General features: G+C 38.1%; 2 protein-coding genes across 6 annotated transcripts; one reads left to right on the top strand and one right to left on the bottom strand.

Annotated features, from left to right (window-relative positions):
• Positions 1-1,125: 1,125 nt before the first annotated feature.
• LOC140226734 (transcriptional adapter 2-alpha-like) lies at positions 1,126-18,062 on the bottom strand. Of its 4 annotated transcripts, none has more exons than XM_072307162.1 (16): positions 17,923-18,062; positions 14,724-14,882; positions 14,102-14,161; positions 13,544-13,635; positions 12,277-12,374; positions 11,176-11,226; positions 9,537-9,628; positions 7,905-7,977; positions 7,039-7,102; positions 6,550-6,593; positions 6,038-6,148; positions 5,517-5,588; positions 4,869-5,001; positions 4,106-4,149; positions 3,431-3,504; positions 1,126-2,824 (listed from the first exon to the last, which is right to left on the bottom strand). In XM_072307162.1, the coding sequence occupies exons 2-16, from the start codon at positions 14,859-14,861 to the stop codon at positions 2,639-2,641; spliced, it is 1,332 nt and encodes a 443-aa protein (XP_072163263.1). In that variant the 5' UTR covers positions 14,862-14,882; positions 17,923-18,062; the 3' UTR covers positions 1,126-2,638. The 4 variants fall into 4 exon arrangements, with proteins under 4 accessions (XP_072163263.1, XP_072163267.1, XP_072163266.1 ...); XM_072307166.1 differs by having other exon boundaries at positions 14,724-14,871; XM_072307165.1 differs by lacking the exon at positions 17,923-18,062 and adding an exon at positions 17,645-17,736.
• Positions 18,063-18,167: 105 nt separating this feature from the next.
• Positions 18,168-22,380, top strand: LOC140227504 (UPF0390 protein zgc136864-like). Of its 2 annotated transcripts, XR_011901054.1 has the most exons (4): positions 18,168-18,359; positions 19,861-19,916; positions 20,571-22,063; positions 22,161-22,380. XR_011901054.1 is itself a non-coding variant. In XM_072307903.1 (3 exons), exons 1-3 carry the CDS (start codon positions 18,254-18,256, stop codon positions 20,709-20,711), a joined length of 303 nt encoding a protein of 100 aa, XP_072164004.1. In that variant the 5' UTR covers positions 18,168-18,253; the 3' UTR covers positions 20,712-22,378. The 2 variants fall into 2 exon arrangements, 1 of the variants encoding a protein (XP_072164004.1); XM_072307903.1 differs by having other exon boundaries at positions 20,571-22,378.

Here is a 22,380-nt window from a genome sequence, read left to right as displayed (position 1 = left end):
TCACTTTTACATTTGCAGTAATAATGAGAGTTGAAAATAACCATTTTCCTCTAAAATTATGCTCCACCAAACATACAAAAAAAGACACTGAAAAGTGTCAAAATAGATGTAAAGGGGTCAAACGATGGCTGATGAAACAACAACTCTTAATTACTATACAATACACAAACAGCAGGATACTGCACCCCCCCCCCCAAAAAAAAAAAATACTCTGTAATAAACTTTTAAAAATCAACCTTTGATATGTACCCATTCAAGCACGATTCATTAAATTATTCTCATCTTTGTACTGACGTTAGTCAATACGTGCAGACATACAATTGCCATTTTATTTTTGCTCATTTTTTGTTTTCGTTACAAAAGTTATCCCATATCCTGTTTTGTGTGTCTGTATAATGGTAATAGCGACTCATTAATGAAAACGTCATTAACATTATGTATGAAAACATCTAAAAATCTGTAATACAACTTTCATTTTATGAAATCATTTTAAAAAAAATGATTTGATAACGTACCTTAAAAACTACGACAATCAAACCCCACACCGTCATACAATTTACCGTTTGGAAATCATAATCTAAAGATGCAGGCTACCACCTATCAGAATACAAAATAAATCAATTTATGAGTAAAATAAGGGCAAATGGGCAAATAATGATAATAATAATAATAAGGGAAGTGAAGTGAAAAAGTCGGTCCCGATCAACACGATTAAGAAGCACGATTAGAAGAGATTTGCTGCGTTTGGATACGATCCTAGACGATCTGATGCGACGATCACGATCAAAAACTAATCGTGTTAATCGTAGAAAATTTTTGAACTGTCCAAAATTTTCCTACGATTAACGCGATTGCCACGATTGACCTTAAGATCTGATACAATCTGATAAGACCACCACGCTTGCTGCACGATTAAGACCACGATTTCAATCGTGGCGCCAATTGTGATAGTGGGAACCCCGCTTAAGAAATGGGTAGCGATCCACATCGTGATCCAAATCTTACTCTGTACAGGGGAAATTAATTTTCATTTATAAGTCGACTTACACGTAAGTCGACGTTCGCGTAAGTCGACGTGTTTTGCTCAGTCCCGATTATGTCGACTTACGCGAGGTTGACTGTATTTTGTTTTATTCCCGGATATAATGAGATGCCAAATAAACAAGAAAATTTCAGTGTTCCTAGGAAGCTTGTTATAACAAGGTTCCTCTCTGTATCATTGCACACAGCACTGCAGAAATCCAGTCTAGAAGAGCTAAGATCTCTACAGTGTATAAATTTGTAAGGAGAAAATGATGGTTGTGGAGGTGAGGTTACTGGTACTGCTATAAGGTACAAAGGACATAAATACTGTAAGTGGGAACACTTGAAGACTTGTGCATCAACTTTACTTTGGGAAGAAGTTGATAGTAGAAAAGTCCAGGGTCCTATTTCATAAAAGTTGTTATCAGTGACAACTGCCACATTTCTAGGACAAATTTGCTCTCAGCCAATCAGATGCAAGGATTTCCGTAGCTTATAACAAATATCGTAACTTGTTATTGATAAGTTTTATGAAATGGGACCCAGGTGAGTCTTCCATTTATCCTGAGATGAGACTTGACCAATGTCTAAGAAAACACACATCATGTAGCCCAAGCTCGTAAATGGACTTTACCTGGATTACAGATCTCGAAAACTTAAACACATCCTTTGAAGAATTTTTACTGTTCAGATACCATTCCTGCATCAGTTTTATTGATTCATTTTATTCAGTTAATTATTGTCAACTTATTAACAAGTTGTAAGATTGTAAGCAACACTTGATTCGACCACAACCTTTATCTAAAGTGACTTTCTCATGATGTCACACTTCTTTCATGCATAATACAAGTCACACACAGCTAGGACAGACAATTCACATGAAATATCTGTATGTATACTGAAAAAGCTGTTATTTTTTGCGTACAGATATTTTCAGGAATGAGGTCTAAGACATTTTTGCGATTTGACACTGAGGCTTATCATTTTGCTCATTCACTTCACTGTACATGGCAAGGTTTTTGCACATTTGTTAAACTCGCACATAACACTGATTCTTGAAATTTCCGAAAAATACCGGCTTCTACAGTACGCATACTCATTCCTAACAATCGAAGCCATGCATAATGAGGAACCCTAGTTATGAATATTGTTAGTCTGCTGGTGTGTGATGCCCCAGTGTCCACACACATACACACACATCTTCAGACAGGTTATCTAGCAACAGCTCCATCACATGAGGTAACTGAATGACCAAAAGTTGATTTCACATAAGCTGGACACACGTCAAAGATGATGGACTTTAAAAAGTCTTAACACTTTCCTTGTGTGTTGAAGACTCATAAACCTTGATATATAACAAAAATGAGATTTCAGTGTTCCAGTGACTTGACTATAGTGAGACTTCAAATGAACACCACTGGTCACTTCACCTGTCAGATCCAAATCCATTTCCATGATGTTGATTAGCAGCAATAGAAAATCACACTGCTGCACCTGTTGGCAATCCTCATGATGGATCCAAATCCAATCCAAAGATGTTGATTTACAGCAATACAAAAGCACACGAGTCAATCCATCGTACTTTGAATTTCTTGCTCTCACCTGATGCCAAACATCAGGAGGACTTGATGAGTTTCTCCTTCACAAAGAAGTCGTAAAGTTTACGTGTCTTGTTAACATCTATCCTTATCAGGTTTCGAGCTTGTTTCAGTTTCAGGAACCCCAACTTCTGAGCCTCACTGACGAATGTTTGCTTGTACTCAAAGTAAGCTTCAGGAATTATTCTCAGTGACGCACAGAGCTGAGGAGGAAAAAGAAAGATCAGGATTAAACTTGTGGAGGTAACAATGCTTCTCTGAAATGCTTATAAGAGGGCCTAGCACACAAACAGCTCATTCTGGCATACAGTAATAGTCTATGTCACAGTCAAATTTGCTAGTCACAGTCTTAGCTACAGAAAACATATCCATTTATCAGACCTTGTGCCTTGAAAACTGAAGACAAGGGTGAGCACCTCCATACATGGTTTATTATGAAAAGCAGGCTTACAAGTAGACTGTTTCAGCAACAGTTTAGATTCTTGTCAGTGTTAATTACCTGTCCAAGTGAGTAATGCTTCATAGTCAGCTACAGCTTCTTTTCTGTATGCTAATACACATGCATATCTTACCAGATTGCACAATAAGAAAATTCACCTCGAGACAAATATTTTCAAGTGACAGTAGTCATGCTGACGAAGCGGGTGAGTTTTGAATGCTGTGCGGACATTAGTGATTACAGTTCTTTTTTTGTTAACAATTTACCTCAAATTCAATTTTGCACCCTCAAAAATAGCAAAAGAAAAATGCTGCTACTATATATTGCTACAGCTATGAAAGAAGAGTAGAAATTATAACACTACAGTTACCTCTTTCTCAGTGTCTGATAGCTTGTCGTATCCAGCAAAGCCAGTCAGGTCCAGTGGAGGGGTCTGCCTGCGAGCTGAACATTGTGACATGAGAAAATGAAATGCAACCTCGAGCCACATCTACTCAGAAGAAATGGTGATAAATCAACTGGTTTCCTTGTTACCATTATGCTTTGTAACCGTAATGAGCAGACATCTTAGCTCCTTTTGATATATCGTTCCTTAAAGTACAACACAACATGGTGAACAAAACTTGATGTTACTTCACATCGTTGCATTCACTTTCAAGATGATAGTGGGGTTTTTTCTCCCAAAGAATTTCCCACATACTCAGAGTGAGTAATGTGCTCATCTTCACATTTTAAGCCATCACTTCAATACAGTGTACTCCCATTATAATGAACACAGTTTGTTATAACAAAATTCCCGTTACAAAGAAGTAACAATTCAGGCCGCAGCAATATCCGCAGTTCAGTTATAACGCGACATTTCGATATAACGAAAGAAAACTGCTGGTCCCGATGGCATCATTATAACAGGAGTCCACTGTAAACTGTTAATTGTAAACACATTCATCAAGTTTGCCAGTATCTCACACATGTACACTCTTAAGTGAAAGCAGCTTGATGATCTCAGAGTTGACAGTACCATGTTGGGATAGAGAAGAAGTCTTACCTGATGGTGGTAGCACTGGAGGGAGCTCCTTGTGACCAGCCTCTCTGACAGAGACAAAACAAAGATTGAAAACCGTTTTCAAAACATGTTCACTGATCTTACATCAGAGGCTTGTGGAAAAAGTAAGCGAAGTTATATTTTCTTCACCTGGGTTTCTCTTTTGCAAGACATGTACATTGTGATGGACCTTGTCACAGTTGTCACCTTTTTCTGTTATGGGTCCTTTCACTAAAGTGACTCGACTCTTTCTCTTCTCTTCGTAAGGAGTGAAAATATGCTTCTTGATGTTTGGTATAGAAAGTAATGACTGGTGGAAGAGTACGAACTAAATATTGGATATTGTATCAAGCAAATATAAAATGCTTCATATAGTGTACGACTATACTCACTCAACAATCTACATCTTAAGTGCAAAAAAGGTTGCATATTAAAAATGTAGTTGTGCACCAGCAAGCAAATAAATGTGATTCCTACACAAACCATAGGATGTCATGGTGAGGCGCAATATCAAAAGAAATGGCCAATTACAAGTTTGAGCAACAAAGGGAAAGCTATCAACCTAATGGAAGAGTAACAACATTCATTCAGTTTTTAATTTCCAGATTGCATGGATCAGTCAAACAGATTTCCCTTTGTGTTGCCCATGATTTAAACCGACATCTCCTGGACTTTCAAATCCCACAGTATTTCAATAGAACTACACAGTTGAAGTGAGCAGCCAGGATGACATTAACAAGTGAAGATATTGTGAGTAGCCACTAACAGGAGAGCCTGTCTACGCAGCCATTGTTGGCAGGCCTGAGGATCTCTCGTGATGGATAACACCTCAGTCAGTAGGATCTTCCTTTCCTTCATCTTCTCTCGTCTCGCTTTCAAACGATTGTAAACCTCCGCTCCTGCAACCACAGTGGGGAAAAAATCATCGACAACATTAGGAAGGGGAAAGAGTGATAGAATAAACTCCTAACCTCATAACCTACATGGTATGTATTTTAGTACTGTAATTGTAAAGATTACCAACTACTTCATTCTCTTTTCCGTAACTCATTGTAAACTACTTGATATCTTCTCATCAGAATCATTTACATGTACTAGATACTGCAAGGGGAATATTTCCTACAGCAATCCGTTGATATATCACTCTAGCACACTCTAAAATCCCTCACCAAGCTCAGGGAAGTAGGTTTTTTTTTCTACTATCATATCAAATCTCCCCTCACAGCACACATCAACAGTACATCAATGTTAAATGGCAAAGGGAGAGAGGCCAAAAAACAAAGAAAACTGCAAAAAAATTGCTGGAAATGCAGTACAAGATTAACTGTTCCACATACACAAAGTAGGTGGTCAGAAGATCCGAATTTGAGATGGCATTCATGCAGTGGTGTGCCTTTCTTCTGCAAGAACTCACCTACAAAAGTCTTGATGCCGTTTCTCCTGTACTCCTGTAACTTCTTCATCTCTTGTTTCAGGTCTTGTTCATCTTCCAAGAAAAAAAAAGAAAATATGCAGAAGTCCTATATAAACAGCAATCATTGGTATGTGTTCAGCCCTTGTCACATTAAAATTATACTAACTTTACTTTTGGTACCTCAGACAAAAACCACTTCATCAAGAGCACTGCAACATGCTACTGCTCATAACTTTCTTTAATTACACTCCTTTTGAGTACTCTTCATGTGTTTATCTGCATATTGTACGATCATGTTACAACACATGAGTAAATGTACACTTTTCAAGATAAACATTGATTACCTGAAGAAATGCTGAATGCTGAATTCTTCAAAATACACAATTATCTAACAGAGGTAAAACTCATGTAGAGTTAGCAACAACAAAAAAAAGTGATTTGTCACTACTTCTAGCAGCTGAACACCATCATATGGATGGTCCAAACAAGCTGATCATTCTGCGGAAAAGACAATGACTTACAAATGAGGCCCTCTATGAACTTGTCATGTGCCACAGGAGTGTGAAGTCTGCACAGTCTACGAACTTTCTCCAGCATGTCACGGATTGCCTGATTGTGTGTTCTCTCTACCACTGCAAACAGTTGGATGAGGAAAAGAAAAATTGCAGAAATATTGATTTTCTTAGAAGGATAGCATACTTAATAGGTTGTCCATCATACCTCAAATATTAACTGTACACATTCATATGATAACTGCAAATGATATATACCTTAGATTTGAACTTGTAAGCCATCTTTTTTTTTAATGTGCGATGGAGAAACACAATCAGAGTGAGAAAGAAGCATCATCCCTTTTCAAGAGAACAAGTTAGTGATTAACACCTTGGAGACGACATACACTACACACAAAATGATAAAACGAAACGTCAATAAAGTGAACTAAAACCACAACTAAATTACATGACTGGCAATGACAAAATAAACAAAGTCTACTAATCAGCAAGCAACACACTCAAATTGATTCATGACTTACTCTGGTGTCTGAGGAGGTTCACCAAGCCCAAATTCCTCACAATTCTGAAAGTAAAATCATATGCACAATCAAATTAAATATTTCAGGAATAATTCATATTGGGAAGTATAAAACTAGACAAAGTTTACTGACACACATCTATTAATGTTATTTGAGACATGTGAATGCATTTCTTTACACACCAGAAGCGCTGTGTAAACAACATGCAAAAAAAAAGTGCATTTACATTCTAATGACATCATAAATTATATTGTTGCATTAAAAGCAATTCATCCTTGCAAAACTTGTGTTAATTCAGGATGAAGACACAGTGAAATTACTTCAGGTGATAATGACGATGGTGATGACATTTATATCTTAAATCATCACTTTCAAAATCTATCACAGTTTTACTTTTATAGCTGACTATGATAGCTATCATTATTTCAAGAGTCATACTGCAATGTGTATCCACCATGTATCCCTGATGGCATCTCAAGCATGACTTACAGCTTTCTCCGATATCTCTCGGTTTGTTTGGAGTGGTAGATATCCACAGTGGCATACTTGAGTTCTGGAAGAAATCAGAACAAGAGTAGAAAATACACACCACATCATATGATTTTTGGAACTACTTTAAATCAATAGACATTTTGAATAAATTTCGAAGCTTCTATACCACTAACTGGTACAGCCATATTTTGTTCACACTCATTACATGAATTGAATTTCATTTGAAGACGATAACTGCATTCAAGAAAGAATATTTCAACCTAGAACTTTCAAGAATTGCAGCACTGATACATCATTGTATTCTTTTCCTATTTTTGTATTGTATTTCATCAGTCACCTTTTGGCTGCTTTTACTTCAAGAGCAATGAATTCATTTATTATTAAAACAGATTATCTGTTATGCCAGTAAATCATGCAGGACAATAATGTTCATGTTCACATTCATGAAATTCCTGCTCGAGTATGTATGCCCATGATCTTTTTTGCCATGGCTACTACTAAAACACTGATCAATTCAGTGCTTATTTACGTCGATGGCGGGCAATTTGTTAATCAGTTGCTATAATGTTCATGCTACTTATTTTGGGAGTTGCTATCAGTGTTACTAATGGAACAAAATAGTTTGAGATGAAGCAATGCCTGGTTGGAAATGGAACTATAGGTTATCAGCAAGAGAGCCACAGACATTCATATAATGACTGATTGAGAGACAATATTTATCATAAGCTTTAAATCCTGCAATGAGCATGATTCTCTAACACATATTTACTTTCCCATCTTAACCCAATCCATACTGAAATGCCCATAGAGTTAATACGCGGGCTGCCAGGTTCCCGTAAGGTACAGGTTAAGACTTTATTTACCTTCAAGGAGCGTGTCAGTCTCATTGTGGAAGTAAATATCTTTGATATCAAGCTCTGCATAGTTGTCATATTCCTATTTATCAGAGAGAGAGGAAAAAAATACATTCATAAATAGAGATAATCCTACCTGTTTATAGTGTAATATATTTTGTGACTTATTGTCATTTTTACTTATGTGTTACATGCATAAAAAAAAAATTGGGGGAGGGGGATTATCTTTTGTAAAGGGAAGGAAACACATTATCTTGGCTGTGACAGATAAAATGAAATACATACAATACATTATTCAATCTGGCAGACACAATTCAGTACAGGTGTTTTTCATGGTTACAAAGAATGTAATGCACACTATTTTGTCATCTTTTGACAATACCTCTTTGAGGACAGGCTGATTTTGCTATTACACACATTTCCGACAAACACCTGCCTGTCCATTGGGATGAGTCTTCAACGGGTGAAAGGTCCTGTTTACCTTTGGGAACACTGATTTTAAAAAAAAAATTTCAAGATATCACATCTGATGTATATGTGTACATGTAGGTCTGTTGTATCACAAAACATCCTACCATATAAAATTTTTGCAATAAAGCCTAAAATATAAGGTGATATCAGTATTTTTCCCATTAAACCATAACTATTGATGGTTTAGTCTGGAAACATTTTTATTATAACTATTGTTCACATTTTGTGTATTTAACAATACTTAACATTGATTATACAGATCCCAAATTTTACAGTGGCTGTTCTATCCCAAATTCACATTTTAGAACTATTTCAAAGCACTAATGCTGGGTTTTTATTTCATCTGCAAATGGTAAATTATGCCTTTAAGCTTGGTCACCAAGTGTAAAAAAAAAAAAAAAGGTAGGTATGTTTCGTATGTTTTCAGATGAAAACAGCAGAAACTCCACAGATAGCTATTGAAAGACACCAAGTGGGGAAGTGTTGAAGCTAGGTCATGTGGTTAATGTACGAAGAAAGAAGGCAGAGAATGATCAGGGCCCCATTACATACAAAGTTGATAAATTGAAGTAGATAGCAACTTTTGCTGGAATGACAATTGTCATGGTAATGACAAGAATCCAGCTTCCTGATTGGCTGTTGCTACAGGAAGTTACCATTCAAGCAACAGTTGCTATCCTAACACTTTTATGAAATGGGGCCCAGATCATATGACCAAGACTGAACAAAAAGCCTGATAGAGTAGCATACATGTCTGCTTTACAGAATGGCATTGGGGGAATGGTGTAGAACAATGCTTCTTAACCAGTGGGCGGCAACGTTCTCACAGATGGGCTGTGATGTCTTCCTAAAATAAAAATAAACAAGATTTGTACTCGATTTACACATGTAACTGGGCCTCGAAAAAAAAAAAAAAAAAGGGAAAAAAATTGTATGAGTCAAAGAGGGCATCGGGTTAAAAAAAGGTTGAGAAGCATGGGTGTAGAAGACTAGAAATTGGAATAGCTTGGGGAAAAGAATAATAATGATACAGAATTGAGGCACAAGCGGGGGGGGGGGGGGGGGGGGTGAACATGACCTACCCTCCATGATGTTCACTCAGTTCTCAACTCTAACAATCCTTACCCCATCCCACTCATATCTGTCTGACAGCCCCATCCCTTTTCTCACCATGTTGAAGTCAGACCTGGCAGGCATGTAGCCAGCCATCTCAGCAGAAGCCTTCTGGGAGTCCCTGGCAGGTCTCGGAGGATCATCACACACTGTGGGAGACACAAAAATACAGCAGTCATATTAAACGCATACATGGTTTATTCCTGTTTCTTCACTTGTCATCAATATCTCATGGTTACTCAGATTATATCATACAGCACAAAAAATGTCATAAATATCTTAAACATGAACGAAAACTGGCATTTGTAGAAAGCAGAGGCAAAGTAGAACTTGTTCTACTTTCACTAGCTGTGTACCTTTACTCAGTGTTTCATTTCTCTTTCCTCTCTCTCTCTCTCTCTCTCTTACACTTTTGTCTGTTTCTACACTACTTATCTTTTCTTTTCTTTCTGTTCTGTTGTCTTCTTTCTTCCTTTCTTTTTATTTCTTCCTTCCATACAACCCAACGGTCCTTTTCAGGACCACTAGTTTTAATTTACACATTTCTTAACAGGTTATTTCTCTTGTCTTCTCTCCTCAGGTCTACACTTTAACCTTATTTTAATTTCTCAATTTTGCATTTCTCCCACAGGAACCTTTTCAGGATTTAACTGTCATCAATTTCCTCTCCATTTATTTTTCCTTTCCGCAGCAGCATTTAATTCTAGGATCTACACTAGCTCCCTCTAATTTACGTCTTGAATTTCAATTTGTTCTTTTCTTCTTCTTTTCATTGCCCCCCCCCCCCCTCTCTCTCTCTCCCTTCTCTCCGCATATTCTCACCTCTCCTCTACTTACCCCTCCTTATTTCTGTTAATCGTCCTTTCTCCATTCATTCGCATTCCATAGCCACACTGTTCGCCGACTTCGTTCTCCTCTTGGTTTCATGAATCTTCACTGCTCTCCCCTATCTCCATGATTCTCCAACATTCAACTCCTTCCTCTTCCTCTTCCTCTTCCCTTCTATTTCATCTTTCCCCTTCTAACGATGTCCGAACATCTTACTTGATTCTCACACTATTCTTCCTTACCACTCTCTGTGTTCCTTTCTCTACTGTCTCCACTAGTGCAACTTCAACTTCCAGCCCATTACTGTCTCCCACTCTTCACTTTTTGCCCTCCTCACAACCCCCATATGTCGCTTCCCTCTTCGTTTCTCCTCTTTCTAAGCTCTTCTTCCAAACTACGATCCGATTAAGGACTACATACACATGGTGTCACCGCAAATCTTTCTTCCTAACAAGCATAATTATATAATTTTTTAACACTCAATTTGGTAATTGCAATTTTAAACTATGACACATTCAATCTAATTGTGAATTACAAGTTTAAGGAACTTAGCAATGTTGGAGAACTTTTAAATTGTGTACTTTGGTTTGGATTCTTGAGATGTTGCATAGTGTGCTTGTTACATAGGCCCTGTGACATTTTACTCATGGAAGATTTTAGGCTCTTCACACTGTTTTACCACAAGAAAACACTGTTCACCAACCACGCTTTTATATCAATATTACATAATATGTCCCACTATAATTCATCATGCCAGACTATCATTTTGCACTACAAGTAATCAGGAAATGAACAGGAAAGTTTAAGACTTGAAGTTATAAATGAAGTCCTAAGATTATTTAATACTTGTGTTTAGTATTTGGCTTACTTCTGTAGGGCAGGCTGGCAGGCTTTGCAGGCAAAGTAGCCACAGGCAGAACTGTGAAAGGATATTACATAATTTATTTATCACTCACCACATCTCATCTTGCAACTGTTTGACAAGTTGCCTTACATCGACTTACATCTCATCTTTCCATCTCCCTATACATTCCGATAAATGATCATGTAACAGCTTCAATTATTTTGTATTTACATGCACTCACATAAACTTTACTTGACCATTCTCCTTTTAATACCATACTGAGTTTTGTCACTACAGTATACACTTATTATACACCTAGCCAAGAAGACCAGGTAAATGTAACTTAATAACAATCCTGGGCAAATGAAACACTGACATCACAATATCAATTACTATGTCTTTATTTACTGCTCTTTCTAAAGCCCGCCGCACACTACACGATTTTGCCCCGATTCACCGGTCTTAAGACCTTAAGACTAGAAGTGTGACGTCACAGTCTTGCCATTTTTTAGTCGTACGACTGGGTCTTAGCGCCAGTCGTAGAGATTTGACATGTTGAATTTCTACGACCAGTCGGGAGCTTCCAGCCATTCACAATGCAGTAAAATGCAAGCGCACACAGTGCGCACTGCGCGCGCTTTACAGTCGGGTCGTATAGTGTGCGGTGTCCGGTCGTACGACCGGTCTTAAGACCCAGCTTGGCTTAAGACTTTAAGACCAGTCTGATCGTGTAGTCTGCGGTGGCCTTAATACCGTATGTAGACTATATCTTGAGGTGTTTACCATATAGACCCTCAGTCCATTTTGCCATACATCAATGAGTCAATGGCTGTGTCGCACTAAAAACACTTCCTAAGTTTATATTTCACTTGATTAACTGGTTCTCCTACATTGTAAAAAAGTATTCCAAAAGAAAAGCATATTTCATGCACTGGTATATACACATAGTTTTATGATTAGTTCACGGACTGACTACCAGGTACTCTTTACGTGATAGACAGCTAGTAGGTTTGTGAACTTTTCTCACCTGACCAAACCTGACAAAGAAATCAACTGAGAATCACCTAGGTACCTATGATTACTATTATTCAGTGGGTAGGGTGTACTACTTCATGGACACTTTACCTGGTAAAGGTGGTTTGGTATTCTCAATGAAAGTCTTGGTGTAGTGTTGCTCACATTCTTGTCTTGTTTTACCAGCTACTTGGTTGGATACATCATACCTTTATGACAAGCAAAGGAACAAAGAAGAGTGCAACAATGTCATCAAATCCAGAGGGCATGTGTACTCTTGTATACTACTATCCAAAACTAGGCAACAAGAACAATTTATTGACACAACAAGCAAATAGAGAAAATGTTGAGCTCTTACAATGTGCCTGGCCAAATGTTAATATCCTCTGGTTTAAACACACATCCAATACATACATGATATATGTGTGTCTAAAAAACAATGCTCACACTATTTATTGACAATCACAAAAAAGTCTGATTTCAAGACAAACATTCTTTGACTAAAAGGGCATCATCCTACTGAACCAGGCCTTACATCAGGGACTGATTACTATGAGGTTAAGTCCATACTTTGCTAGCAAACAATTTGTGAAGGCACTTTGTTACTTCTAGTTTGATGATCACACTTACATATATTTGAATTTATTCTTTTTTATTCTAGACTAACCCCTACAATACATCAAACCATATTTTAGTCAATTTCTCATATGCTTTTAACTCTGCAGTGAACAATCACTACAAAGCAAGGACTATGTCTCCCATGTACAGGGCTTTCCTGGAAAGCATACAATGAATAAGTTGTCAGTCTGACACAACTCCACAATGAACAATAACAGAACACAATACAAATTTCAAACATGCAATACAGCCCCTATGGAAGACCTGTTATGGATCAGGAAGAAGAACAAGACTTACGATTGGACTGAAACAACACAAAAAGAAAAACTGCTTTCATTTCTCAAGATTTAAGTAGGACTGCACACTAACCCATTTTTTCTTCTGGTCCAACCTGTCAGTTGGACCAACAGGTACCTAGAGTTTCCATTTTTTTACTGGTAAATTCCTGAAGAAGTTACTGGTCCGACAGTAATTTTTACTGGTTCTGGACCGTTAGACCAGTGCCAGGGTGCAGCGTTGGAGCAAAGTCAAAATTCTTTTTTCTTCAATGTGACCTTTCACATCGAAGACAATGTAAAATCCGAAGCAAATTACCCCGCATTGCGCACTTCATAAATTTGCAAACATCTGCATCACTATCTCTTATAGTTTACGCTGACTTTTCTATCTCCTCAGATAAAACATGAATGCAAGTTAGCTGCCAGCAATGACTTTAGGCCTACTATCACCATGGTGCTATAGAAAAAAAAATGTCACTCACCAGTTTCCTAAACCATAGTCTGAAACTCCTTCTAGAAGTGACATCTCTTCTTTTGCACTCCAGTTTGATTCAAACAGAGAGAAACTGTTTGTCTGGCAGAAGAAAATGAAATCCACATAAATCATAAGTAAGAAACACTTTATCACAAATGCAGCTACTGTTCCCATGATGATCACTCCAGCAAAGCATATATTCAAGGAGTCTGGTGTACCTTGCTGTAATTTAGTAGTATTGTATTCTTGAACAGCTAACAAATTGAAATTACATGTCTATTTTTTTATTAAGTACATTTTATGTACACATGTTATTGCACAGAGTGATTGCTTATTCTATCTTAAATTTCTCCTAATCAGACAAACACATAAACGACCTTAGGATTTTTTTTTTATGAAATCACGACCAGATATTATCATCACATACATTATGATACAACATAATCTCACATGGAGCAACTTTACACTCACATGACTTATTTAGGCATGAAATCAAGGAATTACACTGAAAAGAAAACATGCATTTAGAAGTCTCTAAATCTGACACAATTAACTTGTAACTTACAATAATCTCATAGTCATGGATGTTCTGATGTTTGGAATTCTCCCATCCTTTGGAGAAGCACTGAAATAAAGAATAGCATGGACAATAACATCACAGCATTTAACCACTACAATTTCTAAGTAAAAAATATCTCGGCTAACCTCAGCAAGTCATTTTTCTCCTTGGGTAAGCAATCTCACAAAATATCAAAGCTTCTGTTCTGAACTGAAGAAACTGGCATGATGTATTTCAAGAAACAAGTTCTCTAAAATGAGATATAAACACAGGCATGGTGTACTGCCATCCTGACATTAATAGAGACCTCGGTAGACATCTTATACTCTTATTACAATCATATGGCCTGTGCTTTAAACTTGTTAGTTTTGCCATAAAATGTGATATACTCATACTGTATAACAAGCTTATGAAATTTATCTTCACGTAGTTACAGTGCTATTCTCAAATCCTGCAAAATACTGAACTATTATATTAAAAAAATATATATATTTCATGTAAAACCTTCATGACTGCTGATAATTTGGAAGCTCAAACCAAATTGTGCAAATAAGTCAAGATGTACAACTTACTACTAGTAGTACTGGTATGTTCAATGTGTCACTGTCAGTTAAGTGTATAAACTTACTTGCAGACAAATATCAAGTTTTGGAGGACCACATATTGCACATCTGATGTAAGGCTCCATGAGAAATGATGAGCATCCAGGACAGGGTGGATGGTCCATGGACTGAGGGTCAAAGGCCAAACCTGGCAGGGCAGCCATCTTGTATACACTGGAAATACACTGGTTTGGATAGGACTCAAGCCATGACACAACAAAAAATGGGGCACCAACACAATTATTTAAAGCTATAAGGCCAGATTATCTGGCACATCATATTCTCCAGTACAAATTACAATAGACTGTCTTAACCATAACACAAGGCAAGAGTATAAAATTATGAAGCCTGACCCAATGCCTAACCACCGTATTTATCTTTCAAAACAAAATATTACATAGGTCTACATTTCATCACTTGAACCATAATCTTACATCTCATATAGTCATACTTTTTCTTTGTTTTCTCTTAGTCTCCTCATTTGTTCCTCTTTTGCCTTCCATTTTTTCTTCCTGTCTCTTCTAAAATGATATTCATTACAGGAGCTCAAATGACAGAAGACCTTTCAGCCATGCTGAATTCAGGTCATAGGCCAACTAGTCAAGTGTAGACACCCTATCTACAACCTGTACTGTCAATTGCAATCACATTAGGATGCTTTCCATAGGAAAAATAAATCTTCCCAACCCTTTGAACCAGGGCAATTATCTCTTGTAGGCCTAGACAGTATTAAATACTGAATAAACAAATGGCAAATTAGCATCCGCCAGCTGACAAAAAACACAGACGCATGTTACCATGGTGAAGGTAGTTCTAAGGTTCATGAAAGCATGGAAAGATAACAAATAAATGTCTATAATGTCGGCCTACAATGCATGATGTACTGTAGTTTGGGAGTGAGCACTATAATTGTCATATTATGAATTGAATTTAATTGGGCAAATATGCACTTTAGGGCCATGACGCATTTGATGCATTATTTCAATTTTAACGGTTAACGTCCTTCAAATATCAGAGAAATGTTATAGGCCTACAGCTTTACAATAATCTTGTCATTCTGGCGGAATATATCATGTTCTGTGCTATTTGGGAAGGAATGCAAAAGGGATGGCCCATCTTTAATGGAAAACTTAATGATATCAAAGAGTGTCATTAACTGCTCCTGCTATAAAGCATTACAGCATTTTTTTTCTCGGCCACAACGATGCTTAAATCATATTCAGTAATTGAGGAGCAGTTGAATTTTGTTGTCATGCCGAGACATGGAATCCATAGAATTCAGACAAAAAAAAAAAAAATCATTAATTCATAGAACCCTAGGCGATCTTTGTTGAGGAATTTTGTCATTCTTTAATATGTGAGCAAAAAAGAGGTCGAGGCCTTCTCATGCGTAGGTGAAGGGTTGTAATCAAAGCAAAGACAGTGCACACTGAGTTCTTTGGTTGTAATACAACAGACCAGGGGTGGATCCAGGAATTCTGTGAAGGGGAGGCGCCTTTGCAAAATTAAAGGGGGGGGGGGGCGCACGCACCCCCCCCCCCCATTTTTTCTTTTTATTTCTTTTTGTTTTGACCAAAAATAAAGAGGGGGCGCGCACACTGTGCGCTCCTCTCTGGATCTGCCACTGCAAAAGGTGGGGAGGAGCTAATCCCGCCGCAGGGCGCTGTAACCAGTACATGTTGGGGTCACTGCTGGGGTTACATGTAGGGTAACTGCGACCAGCAGCCCCATACGCATAGCGTAATGGGGCTGCGCACTGTAGCATTCAGGATCATGACAGGGTAGTATAGCAGACAAATATCAACTTAAACTCGAAAAATTTCTTCAATTTGAAGACTTACCAGTGAAGTTGAAGTATTGACAACAGGGTTCGTGCAACGTTTAGTTCTGCTAATCGTCCCTTTTTGTTCAAATTGATGACTTCATGTGACTCGATCCAGAAGAACTTTGGAGAACTACACTGAATTGACGGCCAGCGCATGCGCACACAGACTCAATGGATTTGGGTTTGTACGCATGTGATGTGTGCGCATGCGCCGGCAGTCAATTCAGTGTAGCTCTCGACTCTCCCAGGTTCCTCCGGACCGAGTCATGTCATCAATTCGAACAGAAAGGGACTATTGGCAGACCTAAACGTTGCACGAACCCTATTGTCAATACTTCAACTTCACTGGTATGGTAAGTCTTCAAATTGAAGAAATTTTTCGATTTTAAGTTGATATTTGTCCGCTATATTAATATTATTCCTGTCTGTCATGATCCTGAATGTTTATGCGCAGCCCCTAGAATATACCAATTTTGTCCATGAATGGCATGATTAGCGTTATACCTAACGTTACGCCTACGTTACGGGCCTACCAACTTCTCGACTTATAATTACAATTTAGTTGATTACGCAATTACGACCTCACTCCTCAAAATATTGGCATACTCGTGAAATAGGCCCCACCACTGCGTGTCCGTACAAATACTACGGCGGCTCGCCTGTTTATACTCGTGAATTCAGCCCCACCGTGTGGCGTTCATCGGTAGGTAAGCACGGCGGTGGGGCTTTCTTCCACAGTATAATACTCGTGAATGCGGCCCCACCAAACGGCGTTTACGCGAGATGCATACGGCGGTGGGGCCGATTTCCACAGCATAGCATCTTTCGTCCCGTTTTTTTCTTTGGTCTTCTACTTTTTATTCTCGGAAGGACTCCCTGAAGTCCCTTCACTAATTTAACGGCCAATTTAACCATAAATACAACCCTACCTAACCCTAAACCCTAACCCTAACCTAACCTTGCTTGCTAACGCACGGGTGCACGCGCACTGCGGTGGGGCCTATTTCACGATTTTGCCAAAATATTATCATCACTGAGCATCAGTGATGTTTTCACTGCAGTGGAACCTGGGCTTGGCTGGAGCGCTCCATTGCATTGTCACTAGCACTGTCAGATTCTCACAGTTGAGTTGAAACCAGCAGATTGATTGAGATACACACAGTTGAGTAAACCGGTACTGCACTGTGTGGGCCCGCGGTGGGTGGATGCTTCGCTTCCCGTTCGTTCGCAGAGATTGGTCGCTCGCTCGGGCTCGCCTCGGGCAGTAGCGCTGCTCCGCTGCTGGTCGCAGTATTCACACTAGGCCTATGCAGTGGTACACTGTACAAACTGTATATACTTCCAGTGAAAATATAGTGTAAACAGAGCTCTGTGACGACCCATTCTCGATTAACACCTACCTTATCCTCACTAACGGTTAGATCTAGCAGTAGTCCACTATATAGTAGCCATTCCCAGGCCAGAAGAGCCGTAAAACATCGATTTCTGTTGCAGAAGAATGATATGACAGCCGGCCACAGCAGAATCTTTTCCTTCCGAGCTCGCTCGAGGAGGATTGTCGTTAGTGTATGCGTGCGTGCGCGCCTGCGCTGCATGCATGCGCATGGTAAGTACGTACGTGCGAGTGGGTGACATGCTACTTTATCCTCGCTCACGTTTTCCGAAGTCAGCCTTTTACATTTACAGGGTCTGTGAATTGTAGCGTTTAATAGACGAGAACAAAAAATTACCATGGTACAGGGAAAGGTGAGGACGAAAGTTCAAGTTCCAGGAAGTGGGAGGAAAAATAAACAGAGGACTTCACACCAGAAAAAGTATAATCAACCTAAGAAAGGCGGTAAATATACAACTCTGTATTATTATTGTGACGATGTGGAATCATTCTGTAGTGTAGCCCCACATATTATTTTATGTGTTATGAAAATGTGACGAACCTTTGTTTTGATAGGCGCTCTGCATCGGTTGATTAAAACTCGATTTTTGAAAAAAGAAAAACAGATAGGATTTTTTCTTCTTTTCATCATGGATAGTGGACATGTGTGTGTAACAAAAAATCACCGTGCAAAGTTGCGACAATTTACACGTCAGATGTGAGATGAAGAACTAGACTACTAGTAGATTAAATTTTACTAGAAGTGAATAGGGGGCCTCATGAGGCGTTCCCCCCCCCCCCCGGGCCTCATGAGGCGTGGGGGCAGTCCTCGTACGTGGGAGCGGTCCTCATGAGCGGGTTTCCTGAACTGTACTAATTAGTAGTAGTACGTAGATGCCGTCTAGTTCTTAATCTTAGTGCTAGGCTACCTAGGCCTACCCCATGTACTGTTACTCGCTAGCACTCGAGTCGTAGTGTTAGTGTTAGTATTTAGTCGCATGACATGACGTAAATTATTATCATAGATTCATATATATGCACATAATGCATGTATTACCCAATACAGATTCTCTGGAAAGTTTCTTGTCAAAAGGTCAAAGGCCAAAAGGTCAAAGGTCAAGTGAAAGTGTTAAATTTCACATCTTCTTTGAACTTTCTATAAAAGGATCAAAAGTTGGGTACCGGTACAAATCCCCAAATACTTGCACTCTTATTAGACAGTATAGCCATTCATCCAAATAAACCTAGTTCAAGGAAAGTGAACATTCAATGCATGTGTGACAAACCTGTCATTTTAATATTTTGCCAGATATATGAAACTGTCATCACACATTGTCAAGGCATTGTGCTATAGACCTATTCGTAGAACCATGCATTATGGCGGAGGCATACCAGTCGCCATAGCGACATTTCTAGTTTGCTTTATCTTGCTGTGTAATGATCACCTCTGTGTGACTTTTCCTTTCCTTGTTCCTTCATTTTAAAGGGACTGTAAAGTATAATAGTACTGGTTGAGGTGGGGATTCATGTTTTGAACATTCCTAAGTGAGATAATGAGAAACCTCTTATGAAATATGAAAGAGCACGTAATTTTAAGAAGGATTCAACGTTTATTTGATGAAAATTGGTTTTCATATGGATGAGATATGAAAGAAAAAAATTATAATAAAAGACTACAGGCCACGCCTTTTATTAGGATCCCTTTGTTTCACCTTGTTTTTGGATATCTCAACCATTTCAAAACCAATTTTCATCAAATAAACTTTTGATACCCCTTAGAATTGCATGTTCTTTGACATCTCATAGAGTGGTTTCTGAATATCTTGCAAAACGTTAAAAGCTAAGTCCTCTCCTTGACCAGAACTGTACGCACCCTTTGAGTTTAAAATACATGTCCCTAGCCCTTGTGTTTTGTTACAAACACCATCAATATTGGATAACAAACTTCATTGTTTTACATTTTCAGCTCGCTACATTGCCCCCAAGAAAGCAAGGCAGATTCAGGCTGCAAAACTCAAAAAGGTAAATCTACCTTGAATAAACCAGTATCCAGAATCCATGTGGTATTTGACTAGACGGATTTATGATTATTCTAATGTTACACTTATGATGAAGGCATGTAAGATTGTAAGATGTAAAGTACATTGAGTATTCAAATATGAAAATCAAAGCATAATACACATTGTATTTTTGCTTTTTTAAGAAAAAAAGACTCTACTTTTTTAATGGTACACCCATACAGTTACCATATTAAAAAAAGCTGTACTATCTTGCTAGTCCCCACCTCCTCCCCCCACAAACAAACAACAGCAGCTGCAAGTGAATGGTATTTAAACCAACTTGAGTCATGTTCTGTGTAATATCCATTGTCCTCACTGAAAAATGTGTGCCATCTTTTGTCAACATTGCACAAGTCAGCATTGTTGGGACCTCATGAAAAATAGTAAATTGTAATGATTATCATCCAGTGGGATGTTGATTCAGAGTGCAGTTATGGTACACTTCTTTTCTAGAAAGAGATGCAATGGTAAGATCTTCTTGCAAAAGAAAAAAAAAATCAGATTTGACTAGCCATTTGGAAACAGCCAAAAAAAAAAAAAAAAAGGATAAGGAATTTAATCAAGCCTGTATGACTTGACTTTTCTTTGTTGCCATACTTTCCTTTCTGATTTGCAGAACATCACAAAAGCAATCACTGCACGAAATGAAATGGACATCATATCCAAGGCATCATCATCAGAACCTAAGCAGCTGGCTGTTGTTGCAACAACTTCATCAGGAGATGGGACTGCAAAAACCCAGAAAGGGAAAAAATGACGGGCAGATTTCTTTCCTCATGAACACTGCAGTGTCTTCTGCTTGATTTCCTGGTTTTACCTGTCGGCGTATACAAGATAGTCATTGATATCACGAGAATTATGCATCTTGAGTCATCCTAGTGTCGTTCAGACATTGTGTGAAAGGAGTGAGCAAAACCACACTTTTAGCCTCATTATTGAATAATTCATGTGTAGACATACATCATGATGGAGAACAGCCGTGTGTCATCAACATGGAATTTTATTCAGACTCTGTCAATGGCAGCTAGATGTGCTGAATCAGAGGGGAAAAAAATGAAATATGAAATGCCTTTTGATGATGTGAGACAAGAACCTGGTACTGGATATGTACATGTAGTGTATATTGTGTTTTTGTTTTCATTAATTTTGCAAGTTGACTATTACAAATTTGTGAAATTAATAACTCTTGAAAATGCCTCCAATAACACTAATGCACTGTGTATCATCTGCAAGGTGAGACATCAGTAATTTCTTTTTTTGTTGATACTTTCTGTCACTGTTGCTCAATAGCAAATTCAATCACTCAAGTTTTTTCAAAAAATCCTAATTTGTGAAATACAGTATACAGTACAATGTACATGTACATGTATTCTGTACAAATATAGCAGTCTCAGTTTATGCCACTAATATCACATTTTTGTAAAAATCACATCAACAGGACTACCTTGTTTGTGTTTTTTAAGTTATGATGAGTGTTACATGGGGCAAAATTATAGGTGATCAAGACTGGTGTAAATCAGATGTTACTGCCAAGTTTCTTGGCCTCTAAAAAGGTTTCTCACTAGTTCAGTCTATGACAGTGAAGAAAAGCCCAGACTGGAACTAGTCCATAATGCTGTACCCACTGTTGTGTAGCATGACAGATACAGTACTGTATGATGATCAACTGATGGTTCATAGTAGCTCTTGGCATGGATTAGGAGTCTGAAGCTTTAACCTTAATGTTGAAAAAGCATTCCTTTATGTACAATTCTGTAAAGGACCAGACACAGTTCAGCCTGACTTCAACTGACCCACTCACATGTATCCTTTCAGCAGTAAATGCATGGCAAGAAATGTAAAATCTACAAATGACTGTTCATGAGATATCAGGTGTTGTCCTTCTCTTCTTTGATGAGTGAACACAAAGACAAAATGCCAAGTAGAAGGTTTTCCTAACCTCCCAGCCATCCTGAATTTGAAGAAAAGAATCTGAATATTTGGCAAATCCCAGCTCTTGTGTCAATAGGAGTTTCCTATTACATGTATTATCGATAGTTTTACTTCAAACTCCAATGGGGAACTTACTCTTTCTTTCATATTTTGGAGCCAAATTAGAAAGTCAGAAAGGTTTGGAGATCTGGATTTTCATATACATGGATATGGGAAAAATAGAGTAACTTACTCTTTCTTTCATATTTTGGAGCCAAATTAGAAAGTCAGAAAGGTTTGGAGATCTGGATTTTCATATACATGGATATGGGAAAAATAGAGTTACATGTTCTTTGTATTAGCTGTTTTATGTATTGTCTAAGTCTCGTTGGCTTTGGAAATACAAGTACATGTATATTGATCACTCAAAAAAATGTTATACATTGTATCTGACTGTGATGACTACTGGTATGTGTATGATGCCATTACATGCTGTATTTACAATTTCTTCTGTG

This window comes from Diadema setosum, chromosome 4 (assembly GCF_964275005.1).
Source record: "Diadema setosum chromosome 4, eeDiaSeto1, whole genome shotgun sequence".
NCBI classification, from domain to species: Eukaryota; Metazoa; Echinodermata; class Echinoidea; order Diadematoida; family Diadematidae; genus Diadema; species Diadema setosum.
This window is presented reverse-complemented; position numbering and strand designations above follow the sequence as displayed.